At 45.6% G+C, this 21081-nt stretch overlaps 1 protein-coding gene across 1 annotated transcript; it reads right to left on the bottom strand.

Moving 5' to 3' along the window:
* Positions 1-213: 213 nt before the first annotated feature.
* Positions 214-19228, bottom strand: LOC128944373 (V-type proton ATPase subunit S1-like protein). The gene is made up of 7 exons (XM_054287583.1): positions 19095-19228; positions 12279-12319; positions 11382-11443; positions 8630-8832; positions 4638-4688; positions 3459-3702; positions 214-825 (listed from the first exon to the last, which is right to left on the bottom strand). The coding sequence occupies exons 1-7, from the start codon at positions 19190-19192 to the stop codon at positions 523-525; spliced, it is 1002 nt and encodes a 333-aa protein (XP_054143558.1). The 5' UTR covers positions 19193-19228; the 3' UTR covers positions 214-522.
* Between the last annotated feature and the right edge of the window lie 1853 nt (positions 19229-21081).

The following is a 21081-nucleotide window of genomic DNA, read 5'->3' as shown; positions in this document are numbered from 1 at the left end:
TAGAAACACACCTCAAGTGGCCCTGAATATTCCAGAGTGGAAAAAGGAGTTTATGGGGGCAAAAAGGAGGGGGTGTGACTTGGGAAATAAAAAGAAAACACACCCTGAGAAAGAAACTGGTGCTCTTTTGTCAGGACACAGAGCAAATATAAAATGAAGGAAAATTTTTCCTTCTGAAAGAATATGCAAAGAGTTTGGTTTGAGGGTTTTTTTTAACCTTTATTTAATTTCAAAGTGTCCATTACAGATTCTCTCTTCAGGACTTGGTAAACTGGATGAAGCCTCTATTTTGGCTTTTTGCTACAGGAATAAAGTCCCACAACACGAATATCTCTAACTCACAATGGAATTTTTTTGTTCTCACCTTCATTCCCAAGGCATCTTCGAGATGATTACCAGTGAATAATTGGCTAAAACAATCTGTTACCTACTTTTCTTTTCATCAGGTGGTAGAAAAATCTGGACAGACTACATACAACAGTGCCAGCAGAAGAAAACACCTCTTGTTTCACTGAGACACTGCTAAATGTAGATTTTACCAAACTGCTGGTTCCTGAGTTCATAGGACTCATTCCCACTGTTTCTCAGGGGCTCCTTCTCATCTCCCATGTCACTGTCCTTCATCTGTGCAAAATAGGCAGGAGGAGCTTTGCACTCGTAGTGCCTGTCCAGGGATTTCAGGTGGATGAGCATGTGCAGAGCATAGGCCAGGACCAGCAGCAGGATCAGGGACATCACCAAGCCCATCAGGATTGCCGGGGAGAAGAAGGATGCACAGTCCCTGGCGTAGGCAAAATGTCCTTCTTGGATGTTAAAACCTTGAATCTACAGAGAGGACAAGAGGGAACATGTTAAATAAAGTACTGGTGTTTCACTAATTTGTTTTTCATTAACTTGTGTTTCATTAGTTTGCTCCTGATGGCAGTGAGGATTTCTGACTTGAGACCTGCACAAATCAGTGTCTCCCACTGATAGCTGGAGCTAATGCTCAGAGTTTATCCAGGTCAGTCTCCTCAAACTGCCAGCTCTTCTAATCCCCTCCACTCTGCTGCCCAAAGGATTTGCAGCTGTGTTTCAAACAGGACCTTCCACCAAGACTCACTCTTGGTGTCTCAGCAATATTTAACTGCAGGCATGCTACCTTTCATATTAACTGCGCATCTCCAGCATCACTTGCTGAGAGTCCCCAGAGTTTTTGCTTCAGTCTTTTTGCACAAAATCCAACATGACAAACCAGGAAATATTCTCAAATTATTTTCCTATGCCCTAGGACAAGATTTTTCTCACCAGTCCCGCATGGGTGGCACGTGGCAGCCAAACTACAGAAACTACAGGAAGCTGCACCCAGTTATGGAAAACACCAACAGGTTTTATTCCTGGCTTCAGTTCTAATATGGATTTTAGCACTCTGCTTCACTAAATCAGTCCATGGACATTTTTCACACAGTGACAAAAGGTTTTTCCATTCCTTTCTCAGCTCCTCATTCCCCCTGACCAGGTATATAAAGGCACTCTAGTCCTGCCATCTTAGGCTCCCTCATTGTCAAGCGCAGAAGAATTGGCACTTTCAGAAGATTATTAATCTCATCCTAAAATAAGGGCTTAAGATGGGTCAGGGGAATTATCCAGTGGCTTTAGAGGCAGGCTGGGGTGACTATAATCAGGGCACAAGGTTAAAATTCCTATAGGCACCAAAAGTGAAGTGAGATGAATACCGTGCCTGGGTGTGTGGTGCTGTTATTGGTGCTGAGTGTGAGAGCTCAGCTCAAAACGATGTAATGACAAGAAATCAAATTCACTCACCACTAGAGGGAACACAAGCAGAAAGACTACAAAAAACAGCCTTTAATTTCCTTGGACAGCAAAAGTCTTAGTTTCTATTTTGTGCTCCATGTGATGCCTTGGGATTTTAGCTTTTATAATTTTCATGTTTTTGTGATCCTGCAGTTCTTTAGTGTGTAACTCCAAACTCCACATTCAGTGTCAGCTGCTGCCGTCCCATTTTGGGCAGACACAACAATTCCCCTCCAGGCCTGGCAACCAAGGGCACCTCACTGCCTCCAACCAGGGCCCAGAAATGCAAACAAAAGTGAGTTGGGGGGAGAAACTTGTGATAAAGGACTTCATTAGCTGAAGTTGGAATCGTTAGATTAGCCCAAATATGCAAACGGACCAAACATAAAAGTTTGAAAACCTGTGACCCGTGGTCCATTTTTGGGTGTAGCCCCTGAGGGAGGGTTTGCCTGCCCAAAATGTACCTGAAGGCCCTTCAATAAATTTAGCAGCTTTTTATTCCTTTAATTCTGTCTGGTCTCTGGTTTTAGGTAGCCCCAAAAAGGCATAAAAGGTGAAAATACTTTGTGGGTCTGACACAGGCCTGTCAGGCCGGGCCCTGGAGCTGAGCCAGGCCTGTGTCCAGAGGCCATGGGGACACAAATGGAGGCCACATTTGTGGGATGTATCCATTTGCGGGTGTAGCCGCTGAGGGAGGGTTTTGTCTGCCCAAAATGTACCTGAAGAGCCTTCAATAAATATAACCACTTTTTATTTTCTTAATTTTGTCTGGCCTCTCTTTTTAGGTGGCCCAAAAAACATCACAAGGTGAGGCACAAGTGTGTAAACTACGGATGGAAGGCGATAGCCTTTCCCGAGAAGTCCAAAACCTCCCCTCAGCCCATCCATGGCATCCACCTGTCTGAAATCCATGGCTGTTGAAGATTGCAATGCAAGATGTTTTCCATTACCATCTGTATGGCAGATTACCTTTGTCAGGTGGGCAGTTTGCCTTATCTCTCTCTTTGAGTGACCACATTCACACCTCCCTCAGGAGGGGACACCTGCTAATAACAGACTATTGAATGTCACTGCATGACTGATAAACCCTATAACATCCCACTGGGAGATGCTCCGCCCAGGGGGAGGAGCCAAGCATTGCTGCCCAGATATAATCCAGGGGGAGGAGCCAAGCATTGCTGCCCAGATATAATCCAGGGGGAGGAGCCAAGCATTGCTGCCCAGATATAATCCAGAGGTTTTGAGACACCAGCACGGCTTTCTCCACGGGATTCCCCAGAGGAACAGCAGCTGTCTCTCCTCCCATGGGATCTTCAGAGGAAGAACACATCCTTCTCTACAGATCCCCCTGCTCCAACAGAACCACCCCTGACACTGCAGGAGGGCTCAGCCACATTTCCAATGGGACTGCCACCAACACCCTGACCCACAGGGTGTCAGGCTGGGTTCTGACTCTGGCAGTCTTGTTCTAGTGAACTGCATTGTTTACTTTATCCTTTTATTTTTTTTTCTTCTCTATTAAAGAGCTGTTATTTCCTGCTCCCATATTTTTGCCTGAGAGCCCCTAAATTTAAAGTTTACAGCAATTCAGAGGGGTGGGGAGACTTTAGATTCTCCATTTCAGGGGAGGCTCCTGCCTTTCCAAACCAAGACAATGGCATCACCTGGAAGTCGATGAAGGTGACCTCCCAGAGGTGTGAGAGGTCGTCCTCAGAGCTGGGCACCAGCAGAGCATCGTGTCTGTGCAGGCTGCTGACGCGCTGGCAGCGGAATGAGTGTGCGGCAGGCGCGCGGATCCCCGAGGCGTTGAACGTCGCCTGTGCCGAGTGGTTGTATAGCAGCTGCAGCCTCTGCAGGCTGAACCAGCTCTGCACCGACAGCTGGTAGTAGCTGGTGGTCAACAGGAGCCTGGGGAGGCCGTGTTGGAGCGGGGAGAAAGGAGAAAATCAGCCAGAGGGTTGCGGACGCTAAATTCACGCGGTGAGCGACTGCGTCAGAGTCATCAGCGTGATCAGGTTGTATCAGAATTATCGGAGTTATGTGAGGTCTTGCTCCTTCCTTGGAGCCTGGAAAGGGAGAGAGTGGCAGAGCCCTGGAACAGCTACCCAGGGAGGGCCTGGAGTGTCTGGAGACATCCCAGCCTCAGCTTCTCTGCCACCATTCCAGGGGACCCTGCCTGGGCAGGGAATTGTACCAGATCATCTCCAGAGGTCCCTTCAGCCCCAAGTACCCCCAAATACCCTGGGTTCCAGTCCCAAATACCCCCAAATACCCTCAAATACCCCGGGTTCCAGCCCCAAATACCCAAATACCCTGGGTTCCAGCCCCAAATATCCTGGGATTCTGTGCTTTGAAGTTGTTCCCTGTAGCAGCTCAAGGAATTTGGTTTCTCCCACAAAGCAAGAAGAATATGATGGGATTTTGGCTAAATACTTGGAAAAATATGAATGTGACACTGGGATTGTACCCCCCACCACCAAGTGTAGGGAAAGTCAATTCTCTTGAAATGCAGTTCTATCACCAAGAAGCAAACATGAAGTGGTCTGATACCCAGACCATAGTGAACTATCAAAGTTCAGCTAAAATCTCAGACACATGAAGATTCTACACAAAAGAGATGACCCAAACTTTTCCACGAGTAGAAAACCTAATGTAGGAGAAAAAAAAATGCCTTAATAAAACAAGTCAGGTGACAGACATGCTGAATGCAGGTGTTTCAGTTATACAAGTTTCTCTCACATTATTTTTGCTTAAACAAACTCTCTTTAATTCCCCACACAACTGCACAACAATATATTTGTGTTACGTTATTATCTGGTAAGGATTTTATTATATAAACTTACCTGATAACAAGTCCCTTTAGATTGCCAATGTCACCAAACTTCAGGGAAAGCCTAGGTCAAAAAGCAAGTAACATCAGGCTAGGAAAAAAATTCAAAGACCTTCAGAGACAAAAGCACCACAAAAGATTAAGCTCAGTTATACATGGAATTTTTTGCTCAGTCTACCCTTAAAGTTAGTGGGGAAAAAAAAACCTGAAAGGATTAAATCTTCCTCTAATGAAATGTACTCATTCACCTGCTGATTGGAATGAGGCCCAGACCACCCAGAAAGAATAGAAATCCATGCTTAACTTCCAACAAAACTCAATCCCACTGCTTCCCACCCTAGCTGACCATTAGGCTCAGTGGATCTGCTCTCCTCCCCCAGCCACCACATCTCAGTCAAGCATCATCCCTGCCTGTCATTGGAAAGTGCAAACAGACACCTTGTCCCCATCTTTTTAAATAACAGAGCATGAAAGGAAGCAGAGGTGAGAGCTCAGAGTTCCACATTCCTTCCTCACAAACTGCCCTGGCTGTGAGGCTGCTCTGCACTGCCTCGGGCACCTGAAGTTCAATAAGGTGAAAGGCCCTCCCAGGTTAATTAATGCAATACATGATTAGGCTGAATAGATTTTTCTAGCTTAAAAGTAATATTTTGCCTCTTAAAACCTGCATGGAGATTCTCGTTGTTCGAGTAAGACAAAAAGAAAACACAGTGAAAGCACGCAGGTTCTGAAAGGCCTCAAAAATTAAAGTTGAAGATTAATTGAGAAAACAAAAACAAAACAAAACAAAACAAACAAAAATCCAACAAAAATATTTAAAAATAAAAAATAAATTAAAAAAAGTAAAAAACAGCTCCACAATCTCCTAGGGGATCTAGACTTCTTGGGTTACACAGGTCCCCTAAAACAGGGCACTGAACCCAGACCATCCCTTGCTTTATTATAAATGTAAGTCAGAGATAGTTGAGGATTAGACACAGGTAAATGTGCCATTCAACTAAAAATAAAACAAAAATGCAGCTTGGATTATTATATCTGATACCATTCCCTGTGTTCTGAAACCCTTAATTTTGCCTTCGTTTATTTTCTCTTAGAAAAGAAACTCTGTTTATTTCTGTTAAAATATTTACTAATCAGAACAAGATTATTTTCAAATTGTATGCCAGAGGAGAGGAGGGAATGTTTGTTATCACTTTTTTTTTTTATCTTTAACATAAGTTCATTCCATTCTCTACCTCTCCCTGTCAAAAGAGTGCTGGATAAGTTCATGTGCTAATGATGTAATATTCAAACTACCTTGTTGAACTGTGATGCTGGGTTCTTTCTCAATTTTGCTTTTAGCTTTCTGGTAACCTCACCAAAATGTCTGTGCACCTTGTGCTGTAAAATCACAAAGAGGTAACTCCTACTTTGTGATTGTACAGCACAAGGTGCACAGACATTTTTGGTAACCACAGACAAAGAGGTTACCAGAAAGTAGAAGTGAAATTGAAAAAGAACCTTGTGCAGCACTGCTGGTGATGCCTTGGGATTTTAGCTTTTATAATTTTCATGTTTTTGTGATCCTGCAGTTCTTTAGTGTGTAACTCCAAACTCCACATCCAGTGTCAGCTGCTGCTGTCCCATTTTGGGCAGGCACAACAATTCCTCTCCAGGCCTGGCAACCGAGGGCACCTCACTGCCTCAGGGCCCAGAAACGCAAACAAAAGTGAGTTGGGTGGGCAAACTTGGGGTACATTACTTCATTACCTGAGGCAGGAATTGTTAGATTAACCCCCAATATGCAAATGGACTAAACTTATAAAAGTGTGAAAATCCCATGGTCCATTTTTGGGTGTAGCCCCTGAGGGGCTGTGTCTGCCCAAAATGTACAGGAAGTCCCTTCAATAAATAGAACAACTTTTAATACCCTTCATTCTGTTTGCCCCTATTTTTATGTACTCCCAAAAACTCATCACTGGCACACACCCCTTGATAATTAGTCATGCACAGCACCTACGCCCCACATTCAGCACAGGATCCCCTCTCCAACCCCACGAGCAGCTGTGTAAAACAGCTGGAGGCGAGACAGACCAACAGCTTCAGGCCCATAGGCACTGAGAGCAGAGCTGGCTGCCCCAGGAGGGGCTGCAGCACTTTAAAAACTGAATATTGAGTGTCCACAACAGGCTGGGCTTAAACTACACAATCCCTGCTGCCCACAGTGGCAGGACATCATCAGAAAAACCTGGGCCTCTTGATGCCCTGGATCGGCTGCCTAGAACAGGAGCTGGATAAGATTAAAAGAATAAAGTGGGTATTTATTAAAGGCCTTCAATAGTTACACCTTGGGCAGTCAGAAGCCTCCCATGGGCTGCACCCTAGATGGACAATGGTCATGAGTTTTTCACTCAATTATAAGTTTGGTCCATTTGCATGTCAGGGGTGAATTCTTCAATTCCATCTTCATTACCATCAGGTAATGAAGTCCTTTAGCCCCAGTTTGCTCTCCCTCAATTCACTTTTGTTTATACTTTCAGGGCGTGAGGCTGTAGGGTGTTGTCCTGGATTACCAAGCAAATTTTGTTCTGTTTACCATCTGTATGGCAGCTGTCTTATGTTCAGTGGGCAGCTTTCCTTATCTCTTCCACATCTGGGGAGACACCTGCTGATAACCGACTATTGAATGTCACTGCATGGCTGAGAAGAACTACAGCATCCCATTGGGAGATGCTCCGCCCAGGGGGAGGAGCCAAGCATTGCTGCCCAGATATAATCCAGAGGGAGGAGCCAAGCATTGCTACCCAGATACAATCCAGAGGGAGGAGCCAAGCATTGCTGCCCAGATATACTCCAGAGGGAGGAGCCAAGCATTGCTGCCCAGATACAATCCAGAGGGAGGAGCCAAGCATTGCTACCCAGATATAATCCAGAGGGAGGAGCCAAGCATTTCTGCCCAGATATAATCCAGAGGGAGGAGCCAAGCATTGCTGCCCAGATATAATCCAGAGGTTTTTGAGACACCAGCACGGCTTTCTCCACGGGATTCCCCAGAGGAACAGCAGCTGTCTCTCCTCCCACTGGATCTTCAGAGGAAGAACACATCCTTCTCTACAGATCCCCCTGCTCCAACAGAACCACCCCTGACACTGCAGGAGGGCTCAGCCACATTTCCAATGGGACTGCCACCAACACCCTGACCCACAGGGTGTCAGGCTGGGTTCTGACTCTGGCAGTCTTGTTCTAGTGAACTGCATTGTTCATTTTATCTTTTTCTTTTTCTTCTCTATTAAAGTCCTGTTATTGCTGCTCTCATATCTTTGCCTGAGAGCCCCTTAATTTAAAATTTATAGCAATTCAGGGTGAGGGGGTTTACATTTTCCATTTCAGGGGAGGCTCCTGCCTTCCTTAACAGACACCTGTCTGTTTACACCAAGACAGATGTCCTTGAGTGTCGCAGACAACTGTTATGAAAAATCCTTTCCTTAGGATTTTTCCTCAGAGGCCTCAAAAACGAAATGTAAACAATGATTATCTGCTGCTGTGGAATGCAACAGGTGCATCTGGGATTGGCCCATGTTGGATGTTTATAATGAATGGCCAATCACAGTCAGCTGACTCAGACAGAGAGTCCAAGCCACAAACCTTTATTATCATTCTTTGCTATTCTATTCTTAGCTAGCCTTCCGATGAAACCTTTTCTTGTATTCTTTTAGTATAGTTTTAATGTACTATATATCATAAATTAATAAATCAGCCTTCTGAAACATGGAGTCAGATCCTCCTCTCTTCCCTCATCCTAGGATGCCTGTGAACACAGTCACATTTCCGTTTCAGAGGGATTGTGTTGTCTGACCAAAACGTGAAGACAGCAACTAATACTCTATATGGAGCTTAAAGTTATACCCTAAAGCAGCACAGGATTTGAAAAATATAACGACTAAAACCTTAAGGCTCCACTCCCATATTCACTGCCCAGAGTAGCTGCCTGCCCCAGCTCCCCCAGCAGAGCAGAATTCCACTTACGTGGCGCTGTCCTCACTGCAGTTCGAGTCCCCAACATCCACGGTGGCGTGGGCTCCAAAGGTCCTGTCTGTCAGATCCAGCTGGGTGTGGTTCTCCATCCTGATCAGGATCCTCCTGGCCCAGAATAGGATGCAGGGGGTGCCGTTGATGGTGACATTCAGGGGGCTGTGGGGGAGCCCAGGGTGGCTCCAGGGTGCTCCTTGCTGTGGGAATCCACAAAATCAGAGGGATTTGGGAAAGCTGCAAAAGGCCTCAGAGACAGCAGAACTGTGATGGGAGCCAAGCAGCAGCCATGAGATTGGGCAGCAGAAAAATTATTGAAACTGTAGAAAAGCAAGGACAAATAGAACAATGGTCTGTGTTTTAATGCTTGGCTAGAATAACTCCCTAAGCTACAGAAAAGTTTATCTAGCAAGATATTAGGAAGGTTGAAGCTTAATAACGGAGCTCTGTGCATTGTGTTTGAGGGCTCACAAGCAGGTATTGCATTTGAAATAAGCCAGCACTGTTTAACCAAAGGTACCTGTGCTCACAGTGGTTGGACAGAACTACTGTCAATACAGAATATACACTGTACAGATATAAATACTGTCAGTGTGCTTTTGCTTTGTGTGATTGGTCACAAAGCTCATAAAGTGAGTTGTGACATTGAGTTCTGTGTCTGCTGCCTGGGATGTGAGCTGCTGGCACCTTCCCATTGCCATAGCCATGGACTGAGAGTGATGCTGGAAAATCAAACAGCTCCAGGCAGTTCCCAACAGCCCTGTCCTGTTTGTGGTCTGTGATTGGCTTTTGGCAAATATTAAAATGAATATTGTATGTGTTATATTAGAATTAATTCTCTTAAGTAGTGTGTTAAATATAGTTTGAGGTTATAACAAAATGTTAAAATGGAAACTATGCTATGTAAGATACTTTTTTAAAGAAAGAACTTGCAGTGAGACAGCAGCCACAGGACACCTGAATCTTTTAGAGAAACAGAATTTATTGCTCCATTATCAAAAGAAATTAACTTCTTCCTGCCTCGCTCAACCCTGAAGATGCTCTCAGGATTCAGAGGAAGAAGCTGACACTGCCCAGACAGAATCCTGTGTTTGAATGGGATTTATGCACCATGGATGAGGTGTATGAATATGTAACAGGCTGTTGCTTTTAAGGGTTAATCCTCTGTTAATGTGGGTCCTTTTTCGGGCTTATTTTGCCCAGAAAAGCTACCCAGACCATCCATAACTCTTTGTTTTTATTATCTCATATTGTCCTAATTGTCCGAATTATTATTACTCTACTTGTATTACTGTATTTAAGAACCATTTTATTACTATTAAACGTTTGAACTTTTAAAAACAAGTGATTGGCATTTTTCACAATGAGTCACCAGAAGTCGGAGCCAGCCCTGAGGAAGCAGAGGCATGGGCTGTTTCCCCTTCCCACCATGGGGATGGCACCTCACAGATTACCCAGCCCCAGCCCAGAGGGTGCAGATTCTCTACAGCACCTCTAAGAATTGCTTCAGCCCACTGGAAAGGACCCAGGTTGTGCCAAGGACACAGCCCACCGTGCTGGAAGCACTCTGAGCAGCTGCCCAGGTGAGAGAAATATCTGAATTTAACCTACCTGCAGGCAGCTTGGCTCACCGTGGCTTGAAAACAGGGAAACAGCTGCTGCAGAATGGGATGGATCAGGCAGGGATCCCTGCCTTTACAAAACCCAGGGACTGCAGCTTCCGTGTCCTCTGCACGCACCATAAAACTGCCACCCCTTGTGAGCCTAATTTCATAGCCAAATTTCAGCTTTCAAAAAGACAACTTGGCTGTGAGGCAAGACAATTTGACTTAGGGGTGAGAAAGAACTGCAAAAATTAAAAGCCATTCTCAAATTTCACCCCCAGATTTCCAGTGACCACCTCTCTCCTATCCAAATAAGATAACACACACAATGTGCATTTTTACCATTTCATATGACTGCAAGTTCACATTAAAACAGAAATGTTTCACGAGTCCCAGTCATAAACAGCATCTCACCAGGCTCCAGAAGGGGCAGAGTTAAGCCCCAAAGTTTTGTCTTGGCTTAAAGGGAGATGTTTTTGCGTGTGTGCTGTTTAGATTAGCAAATCATAACTCAGCTCAGACCCTGAAAGATACCTTTTGATACTGGACCTTACATATGGCACAAGGATGTTTCAGGATTAAAATTAACAAGCACTGACAGCAACAAGCTGAAAGCAAAGCAAGATGATGGCCAGGAAATGTGCTGAGTGGCTATGAGTGTGTTTATATAAATAGCAGGGCTGTCTCCTCAGAAGCTCATATGAGAGAGATTTATCCAACATGTTCCCAACATTGGAATGCATCACTTTTGGTAAGGAACCCTTTTATGCTCGGTTTTTGACAAGACCTACAGCCTGGTCTCAGGTAAAAAGCTCACACTAAAAATCTCAAGTTTTGCTCCAGCTCTTCCTTCAGCACCAGCTGAAATGAGAACAAGAAATCCCATTGCACAGAAGGTGCATATAAGGAATTTGTCCCAAAACATGGCCAGCCAGCACCAGCAACAGCACCCGAGGTGTCACTGCAGAAAAGCAGAGAATATTTGTGCAAGTGGTGGGACAGAACTGTACCACAATGTTTTACACGGTTCTGTTGGGTGTTTCTGGTGAACAAAGTTAATCCCATTTAATTCAGCATTGTAGTTAAATTGGAAGACCTAAATGTGCTGTGAAAAGACTTCACAGATCCAGCCCTCCAGGCATTACCTGTGCATTTGCCTCTTGATTGAGATTAAACTTTGGCTCCACATGACCATTGTAATGCTGACCTGCAGAAGGAGGAGTGTTATTTCATTATTAGCATATTATAAACACCCATTTATAAACACATTTATAAAAACACACATCTGTAAAAACACACCTTTATAAAAAACACACATCTACAAAATTTTGCACGTTCCTATGCAAAAAACAATTATCCCTGCACAAAATGTGTATGTCAGAATTACTGCTTTTGCCATGGAAAATACTTGACTGGCAGCAAATACTGCCTTCACTACAAGTATTTTCTCATTTACCTTTCTTGTTCACCAAAGTTCCTCTTGTTTTCAGTGGACACCTTGTCACCCTCACTGGGAGGAACTCCAGTGCCCCAAAATTACAGGACTCAGTCTGAATCTGTATTTATGCATCTCAAACACATTAAAAACTGCTTTTTTTCCTCCGTGCAGCAAATTCATCGAAGGGTATGTGCTGAAGAGCCTGGCAAAAGTGTGATAACTGTGCTGGGAACTTTCTCCCTGCCCTGCCAGGGACAGGGAGCTGTGACAAATTCTCTGACATCCCATCTCCTCCTTGCCAGGAGGGTGAAATTTCACAAGCACAGATCCTTTCGTGGGCGCTCTCACAGCCCCATCCTTCAAGCACTTAACTCTGTTTTCATTTGGTTAAAAAAAATTGGTGAAAGATTTTTCATTCCACGTTCTCGCTGCGTCTCAGAGTTGGACAGTGAATTGTTATTTTAACAGGCAAATCCTTTAAAGGGTATTTTTAAAGAGGGTTATGCTTCAACAAAACATGTGACAGAAGAGTCTCTGACATCTGGGGATAAAATCTACCATAACAGAACCAGAATCCAGGGATTCAGCCCCCCAAAAGCCTTACCAGCTCTCTGGAGAGAATCTTGATCTGAAAACTCACGTGAACTAGGAGAGAGCAGAAAAACATTTATTGTGCAGCATCTGAATTCAAAGTGTGCAGCAAGTTTATGGGGAAATCTGTGGCTGCTTCACTCCACAGAACATTCCAAAGGCAGCTCGGGTCCTTGGCTGGTGGAGGCCACAGGAACAGGGCAAAACATCCCAAAGCTGCTGCAGCCTGGCTAAAAATGTCCCATTTTCAGGGATCATTCAGCTGGACGAGCCCTGACGGGCACTCTCATGTCCTCACCACACTGTCCCACTATGCAGGGGCTGGACAAAGCCGAGTTAATAGAAGAAATAACAATTGATGATTTTTGAGTGTATCCATAGCAAGGAAGAAGACAATGCCATCAGCATGGAAACAGGTTAGAAAAGATACATGACAATTTTTGTAAGCTTACTATGTGCATAAGTACATGTGTATGTGTTATTAAATTTCTGTATTTATTTTTTGCATTATTTTGTATTATCTTATTAAACTTCTGTAATTTTTGCCAATTATACTGACGTTAATTACTTTGCACCAATGAATATAATCAGTTATTGTGATGTAGTTAATGACTTAAGATCACGCTTTGTTAAGAGTATATAAGCTGGAGAACACGCAGAATAAAAAACTTTTTTCTTCTTGGACCCTGATCATGTGTGTGTGTCACATGCAACCTAATGGTGACATCTCATCCCATGGGATGCCAGTTTTGGGGTGTGTTGGGAAGGATGAAATTTTGATAAGAAAGTCTCACAGATATGTGTGCCCAGCAGAAAGATTTTTAAATGCAGAGTCTGATGAAGAATAGAGATGGAAGCAAGTTTTGATACAGTAGAAAAGAATTGCTGAGCCAGTCTCACTGGATAACCAACGAGGCAAAGGGTGTGTTAGTTAGAAGGGGTTTTATGGCTCAGAGCAAAGGATAAACCCACCCCAAACAAGAAGATGATTTCACCAAGCAGAAAGAGAGCACAGGCAAACAAGGCAGCCAATGTGGCAAGTGGGAAAAAGGTCTCAGAATTTCCCACTGCAAGAAAACTGAAAAACAACTTCCAGCTTAAACTGTAAAGTACTGACTTTAGTGATTGGAGAACAGCAACATGAATATGGTAATTGCAGTAGTTATGATGGGCTGTAGATAATAGTTAAGGTATGGATTGCTTCTACTGTGTTAAAATGGTCAGCAAAGAACAGTATATAATGCATTGTAACCAAAAAAAGAATATATAATGTATTTGTAACCAAAAGAAAAGTATATAATGCATTGCAACCGAAAGAAAAGTACATGATGCATTGTGACCAAAAGTATATAATGCATTTGTAACCAAAAGAAAAGTCTATAATGCACTGTAACCAAACCCAAAGGGTCTCCAGGCTGCCTGCAGCTGGAGCTGACAGCTGTGGGCACAGCTCTGTCACCCACAGCCCTGGGCTGCTGTGACACCTTGGATGGAATAAACTGCATTTTGTATACAATAAACTGCATTTTGGAGAGCCCCTGCAGTCCCACATCCCTGATTTTGGCTCTTACAGTTCCAGGCAATGACAAATCCCACAGGAGTCACTGCAAGGATAGGCTCAGGTGAGGCATATCTCAAGTGACAACCACCAGGCTCGTGCATTTTACAGCATTTGATTTTCTTCTGAGGCCTAAGTCCTCAGCTGGTGTCAGCAGAATCAATGTGGGAATCCACAAAACCAGAGGGTTTGGGAAAGCTGCAAAAGGCAGCCCCAGAGACAGCAGAACTGTGATGGGAGCCAAGCAGCAGCCATGAGATTGGGCAGCAGAAAAATTATTTAAACTGTAGAAAAGCAAGGACAAATAGAACAATGGTCTGTGTATCAATGCTTGTCTAGAATAACTCCCTAAGCTACAGAAAAGTTTATCTAGCAAGATATTAGGAAGGTTGAAGCTTAATAACGGAGCTCTGTGCATTGTGTTTGAGGGCTCACAAGCAGGTATTGCATTTGAAATAAGCCAGCACTGTTTAACCAAAGGTACCTGTGCTCACAGTGGTTGGACAGAACTACTGTCAATACAGAATATACACTGTACAGATATAAATACTGTCAGTGTGCTTTTGCTTTGTGTGCTTGGTCACAAAGCTCATAAAGTGAGTTGTGACATTGAGTTCTGTGTCTGCTGCCTGGGATGTGAGCTGCTGGCACCTTCCCATTGCCATAGCCATGGACTGAGAGTGATGCTGGGAAATCAAACAGCTCCAGGCAGTTCCCAACAGCCCTGTCCTGTTTGGGATTTGTACATAGCTCCCAGCCAGTGATAAATCAGCTTTTCCCAGCCAGAGACTCAAGCCCAGTGGATTCACAAACTCCAGCAAACACCCAAAGATCAGAGCCCAAGACACCAGGACTGCCTCAGGGCCAGAGTCCTCTCCATGAGTCCATGAACACTTTCAGCATTCCAGCACCTTCCCTGCGACTCCATCCCCCTTCAGGGGATGCATTTGCTCCTGTGATGCCTCTCTCCCCTTCCCCAAGGCTTCCACCATCAGAATTCCCACTTTCCCAGCTGTGACCGTGTTCACAGGGGTCTGAGGATGAGGGAAGAGAGGAGGATCTGACCCCATGTTTCAGAAGGCTGATTTATTATTCTATGATATATATTACATTACAACTATACTAAAAGAATAGAAGAAAAGGTTTCATCAGAAGGCTGGCTAAGGATAGAATAGCAAAGAATGATAACAAAGGCTCTGTCTTGGCTCTCTGTCTGAGCCAGCTGACTGTGATTGGCCATTAATTAGAAACAACCACATGAGACCAATCGTAGATGCACCTGTTGCATTCACAGCAGCAGATAACCATTGTTTGCATTTTGTTCCTGAGGCCTCTCAGCTTCTCAGGAGGAAAAATCCTAAGGAAAGGATTTTCCATTAAAGATGTCTGCGACATCCAGCTATGCACAGACCCTGCACACACTGCCCTTGGTGTCCTGCCTCACCTTCCAAATGGAAACACACTTCCATCTTCCTCCCTCACCCCATTTATTACCATCTTTCCAAACCACCATAGCAGGAAAAAAAAAAAAAAAAAAAAAAAAAAAAAAAAAAGTGGAAATATTTACACTGAAATATTAGGAATTAGAGCAGTTTTCAGTGTTTATGTGCAAACTTCACCACGGGTGAATTATTGGGATGGCAAAGTCAGGGCTCGGCTCTCCAGGGTGAGCCCTATATGTATATATATATATATATAAAAACATATAAGGTAACTATATATATATATATGTATAGTTATGCTTAGCGATACTTGTAGCTCCTCTCCATAATTAAATTAAACACTATTTGGATATATGCATAATTAAGCACTCATATCCATTTACTCCAGCTTGGAAATCACCACCTGGACTACAACATTGATGCTGGAAGAAGAATGTTGTAAAACTCTGCAATTCCTTCCATTCCCTGACAGGTTTCCATGCTGTTTATGGAGGAGGAAAGGTTTATTCTGTTTTTTGTGACTGTCCATTAAGAAAAAGGAATCCTGGCTCCTCCACAGCCGCTGTGGGAGAGATGTCACATCTCTGCTTTCAGCATGAAGGCACTCAAACAGAGATGAATGTGCACAGCTGGTGAAATATTCATGTTTTCATGGGGAATGCAGAGCAGAGAGTGACCCAGGAGCCACCACGGACCTGTGAACATGCTCAGCCCTCAGAGGAATGGTGGATTTGTCTTTCCAAACAAGCTGTGGGTCTGCTGGTGGATAAAACCAGCACTGAGGGAGAAAAGAAACGATGGGGAGAATCCCACTGATGGATGAATGGAAAAAGAGATTTGCCTTTACAAATAAACTTTAGGTTGGCTGAGAAATGAAATTAAACATTGAAAGGTGAAAGAAACAATGGGGGGAAAGCCCCTAAATTCCATAAGGATTATAAATGAAAAGGGAGGGTTGTACATTAGAGGGGAATCTTTGGGATCAGGTGTTCCAGGAAGTCTGAACCTCTCAAGTGCCTCAGAAATGGGGAAAGAGAGAAGGGAAATGTGGCTGGAAAACTGGGATAAAAAGGAGGCTGAGCCCTCCAAAAATGTGAGAGACCCCAGGGGATGCCCCATGGCCTCTCCCTTTATTGGAATAAAGTCAAAGGACTCCTGTGTCTCCTTTTTGGGCATAAACCTCTGCTGTTTGTGGGTTAATTTTCCTGACAGCCCCATGCCAGGCACAGTGAGGGAGGTGCCTCCTGCTAATTACTCTGTTAATTAGCAGTCCTGCAGGAGGCAAGCAGGGCCGTCAGGAAGGGAAATCCATCACTCCCCATGGCACAGCCAGGCTGGCACACAGGGACAATCCCATCCTGGTTTTGGGGATGCCAAAACAGCAGCTTTTCCACCCAAAAAGGGGAATCCGCAGGCAGCAGAGCCCTGTGGCCCTCAGATGGAGGGTGTAGTGGAAATAAAAGCATTGAAAGTGAGAAAAGAGAAAATAGCTGCTAAAAAAATATCAATTCCCTTTTGAGTATAAAAATGGTAATTACGTGTGTAAGAGAAAATAAACTAGCCAGCACTAGAGCATTCTCCACAGCAAATAATTTCCAGCACTTTGGGTTATAGACCCTTTCATCACCCTCTCTTGCTATGAAATTTCAGATTCACTTGATCACAAGTGGAGCATGTTTTGATGAGCCACATTTTCCCTTGCCCACTGGTAAACAGCTCTCCCATGTGCACCCAGGCACGTGTGCTCTACCTTGAATTTACCACACCCAGCATGTTAGGAGCCCACATGAAATTGGATTAGCCCTAATACAAAGCACTGGAGTGACTAGTCAGTATGTAAAACCCAATTAAATGGGATTATAAGTACAAAGAAGTGTAAATTTCCTCTTATCAGATGACATTACCCATCTACATAAGATAACTAAGTCCGGATTGTTTGTCTGCAAAACTGCAGGTCTTGAGGACTAAACAGCATTTCCTCCACTCAGATAACCACGTGGATAATCCTGGCACTCAGTTCTGATAAACTACACCAAATGGGAAAATGCGCTCTGCATCTACAGAAACGTGCTGTGTTGCAAATTACGGAAATTTCAAATTTTCTGTGTTTCCATTACTTCAGGGCCATCTCCCTAAGACTGGCAATCTCCAGCTGCAGAATTCCTCACTGGCTGCTGAACTGGTTACAGCTAATTAACAAAAATCCCATGTGACCTCTCAAACGCACTGAAAATTGAATTATGAAAGGTGAGGAGCACCTGGGGGCAATGCACTGTTTGTGGTCCGAGGGACACTCAACACAAGGAATTGCAGTGAAGTTATTAATGCCATAAATGTGTAAGTTTGGAGAGACCAGATTCAAGGAAAGAGCTGTCTCCTTCCAAGAAAGATCCTGACCAAAAACATCACTGGCTTCTAAATGCCTCTGTGTAAGTTCCACCAATAAGAAATATCTACAAACACCACAACTCCTCTGGTTTTTTTAACGATTTGACACATTTGGCACAGGGAGACAGATTTCCATAAATGTTTCAGAAAGCACTGATTGCTGGGGCTGATTTGCAATTTAATGGGTGTCCAACAAGGTCTGGATCAGAGCAAGATGGATGGATGGATGGATGGATGGATGGATGGATGGATGGATGGATAGATAGATAGATGGATGGATGGATGGATGGAAGCTTGATAGATCAGATCAAGCTTCCATTTTTAACACAAAAAGAGAAACTGAGCTCAGAAAACTTCCAGCAAATTTACGCTGTGCAGGCACAGTCCCCCTCCCAATGAGGCAAAATTCCCATTTGATTCACTGGCATCAGGATCATGACTTCATCTGTTAATATTTATTGCAGTACAGTTCAGGAAATGCTCCACTGCTCGTTATCTGTTGGATTTTGGTCCGATTCAAAGGCAAAGAAGTGAAATTATTTAAGAAGAGCAGCAAGAAATCTGAGAGCTGGCAGAGCAGAGCAGCAAGCAAGCTATTTAATGAAAACATATTGTAGCATTTATCAGTAACTGGCTACCAGATCTCCTAATACAAGCTTAGGCAAATCACCACATGTCCTTCCTGCCTCAAATTTTGCACAGACTTCACTGGCAGCTGCGACCCTCACCAGCAAGTTTGCTCTGTGTTTCTGTCTCTGTTTCTGGTGGCTTTGGGCATCATTCAGCTCACACAGCTCAGGCTGTTCTCACTTTCTCAGTGCTTGGCTCCACAAAGTCCCCTCTTCCCCCTGCTATGATCTGGGCTCACTGTTTGTGTTTCATCAGAGAGTGAAACAGCACCACTAATAATAAACCCAAACCTCCAGTAATTTCTTAAGTTTAATACTCACTTGCAATATTGCATTCACACTTCAGATATTCCACGCAAGCAGAATATTCCCGTGCCTGTGTTTCTTGGAGTAGTTTTCACACCCTTGCTGTCATGCTATTTATAACTCCCTTTTCCCAGGGAATGTCAGTATGGGAGTCAATAAAACATAAATTAAACTTAGGGCGGATGCACAGAAAATGCCCGATTTTAAACAATGTTCACAAAATCGTTGCAAAGTTACATCTCCAACACATCGCCTGCTTAAAAATAATTAATATTTTAATAAAATATATTTTATTAATTTATATATATATAATTGTGATATAGATGTTTATTATATATATGTTTATGATATATATTTATTTATAATAAAATATATTTTTAAAAAAGAAATAATAACACCCTGCAATAGCCCGGGGTGTTTTCAAACCTGGAGGGGAAAGCAGAGCCACGTCCTGGCGTTGTGAACGAAGGGCAGAATTGTTAAAACCCTGCGCTCCGGGTACCGACCTGTTCGCGGCGGGGTTTCGCTCCTCGGAGCGGCCGAGCGCGGTGCTGGCCAGGACCAGCAGCAGCTGCAGGAGCCGCAGGGCAGCGATCCGGTCCATGGGGCGGCCGGGAGCCGCTGCCCGCCCGGCACAGCAGCGCCGGCTCCGGGGGCGGGACAGCGCCGGGGCGGCGGCTGCGGGCGGGGCCGCTGCTGCATCTCCATCGCCGCTCCATCCAGGCTCCATCCCGGCTCCATCGCCGCTCCATCCCCGGCTCCATCCCCGGCTCCATCCCGGCTCCACCCCGGCTCCATCCCCGCTCCATCCCCGGCTCCATCCCCCGCTCCATCCCCGGCTCCATCCCCGGCTCCATCCCGGCTCCATCCCCCGCTCCATCCCCGCTCCATCCCCGGCTCCATCCCGGCTCCATCGCCGCTCCATCCCCGGCTCCATCCCGGCTCCATCCCGGCTCCATCCCCGGCTCCATCCCCGGCTCCATCCCGGCTCCATCCCGGCTCCATCCCCGGCTCCATCCCCGGCTCCATCCCGGCTCCATCCCCGGCTCCATCCCCGGCTCCATCCCGGCTCCATCCCGGCTCCATCCCCGGCTCCATCCCCGCCTCCATCCCCGCCTCCATCCCGGCTCCATCCCCGGCTCCATCCCCGGCTCCATCCCGGCTCCATCCCCCGCTCCATCCCCGGCTCCATCCCCGGCTCCATCCCGGCTCCATCCCCCGCTCCATCCCCGGCTCCATCCCCGGCTCCATCCCCGGCTCCATCCCGGCTCCATCCCCGGCTCCATCCCCGCTCCATCCCCGGCTCCATCCCCGGCTCCATCCCCGGCTCCACCCCGGCTCCATCCCCGGCTCCATCCCCGGCTCCATCCCGGCTCCATCCCGGCTCCATCCCCGGCTCCATCCCGGCTCCATCCCGGCTCCATCCCCGGCTCCATCCCAGCTCCATCCCTGGCTCCATCTCTACTCCATCCCTCACTCCATCCCCGTTCCATTCCTGGCTCCATCTCCTGTCTCACCCTTGCTCCATCCCTGCTCCATCCCCCGTCCCATCCTTGCTCCATCCCCCTCTCCATCCCCGGCTCAATCCCCGCTCCATCACCGCTCCATCCCTGCTCTATGCCTGCTCCATCCTCGGTTCCATTCTTGGCCTCATCTCTGCTCCATTCCTGCTCCATCCCTGGCTCCATCCCCACTCCATCCCCTCTCCTTCCTTTACCCATCCCCGTTTTATCCCCGCTCCATCCCCGCTCCAGCTGCGCTGACATTGCCCTCTGTGTCCTCGCACCTCCCAGGTATCTCCTGAAGAATCATCACTCAGTCTGGGGAAATTGCCCCCGGGGAGAGAGAGCTGCTTGCTCAGGGGGAAGAGGGAACAGGATCAGATGGGCTCCAAAATCACACTCGGGTCACTTCCCAACCCCAACCTTAAAGGGAGGTGAGGGTGATGTTTACAAGCAGCTGGAATTTCTCCTTCTGTTCACAGAAAGAATTGCCTGTATTCTTGAGTCTTATAATATCTTGTGTCACCTAAAGATAATAGAGGTGAGATAGATGTTAGTGTTAAATGATAGATGTTATGTTAAATATCTCCACCTAACTGATGTGAAAGCAAGGCACTGCAAGCTTTGGAGCCCAAATATTTGGAAGCAGTTTCCTTTCTTCAGCACTAATTAATTTCATGCATGTCCAGCTCCCTGGACCAATTGTTTTGGTGCTTTGAATTCTAAAATTACTGAGTGGTTTGGCTTGGGAAGGATCTTAAAAATCACCCAGTTCCACTCCTGCCATGGCAGGGACACCTTCCCCTGTCCCAGTGTCCAGCCTGGCCTCGGGGACTGCCAGGGATGCAGGGGCAGCCCCAGCTGCTCTGGGCACCCTGTGCCAGGGCCTGCCCACCCTGCCAGGGAACAATTCCTCATTGCCAAGATCCCAGCCAGCCCTGCCCTCTGGCACCGGGAAGCTCTAGGCCAGGCCACAGCTGTGAAGTACCCA

This window comes from Melozone crissalis, unplaced genomic scaffold (genome assembly GCF_028551555.1).
Source record: "Melozone crissalis strain CALT ecotype California unplaced genomic scaffold, PUWL_Pcris_2 ptg000060l_1, whole genome shotgun sequence".
Lineage (NCBI taxonomy): Eukaryota > Metazoa > Chordata > Aves > Passeriformes > Passerellidae > Melozone > Melozone crissalis.
This window is presented reverse-complemented; position numbering and strand designations above follow the sequence as displayed.

Coding starts and splice junctions, on each gene's coding strand:
- LOC128944373 (XM_054287583.1), bottom strand. CDS start 19,192: ATGGACCGGATCGCTGCCCTGCGGCTCCTGCAGCTGCTGCTGGTCCTG. Junction 12,320..19,094: donor CGAAACCCCGCCGCGAACAG/GTCGGTACCCGG, acceptor GCTCTCTCCTAG/TTCACGTGAGTTTTCAGATC. Junction 3,703..4,637: donor CTAAAGGGACTTGTTATCAG/GTAAGTTTATAT, acceptor CGGCCTCCCCAG/GCTCCTGTTGACCACCAGCT.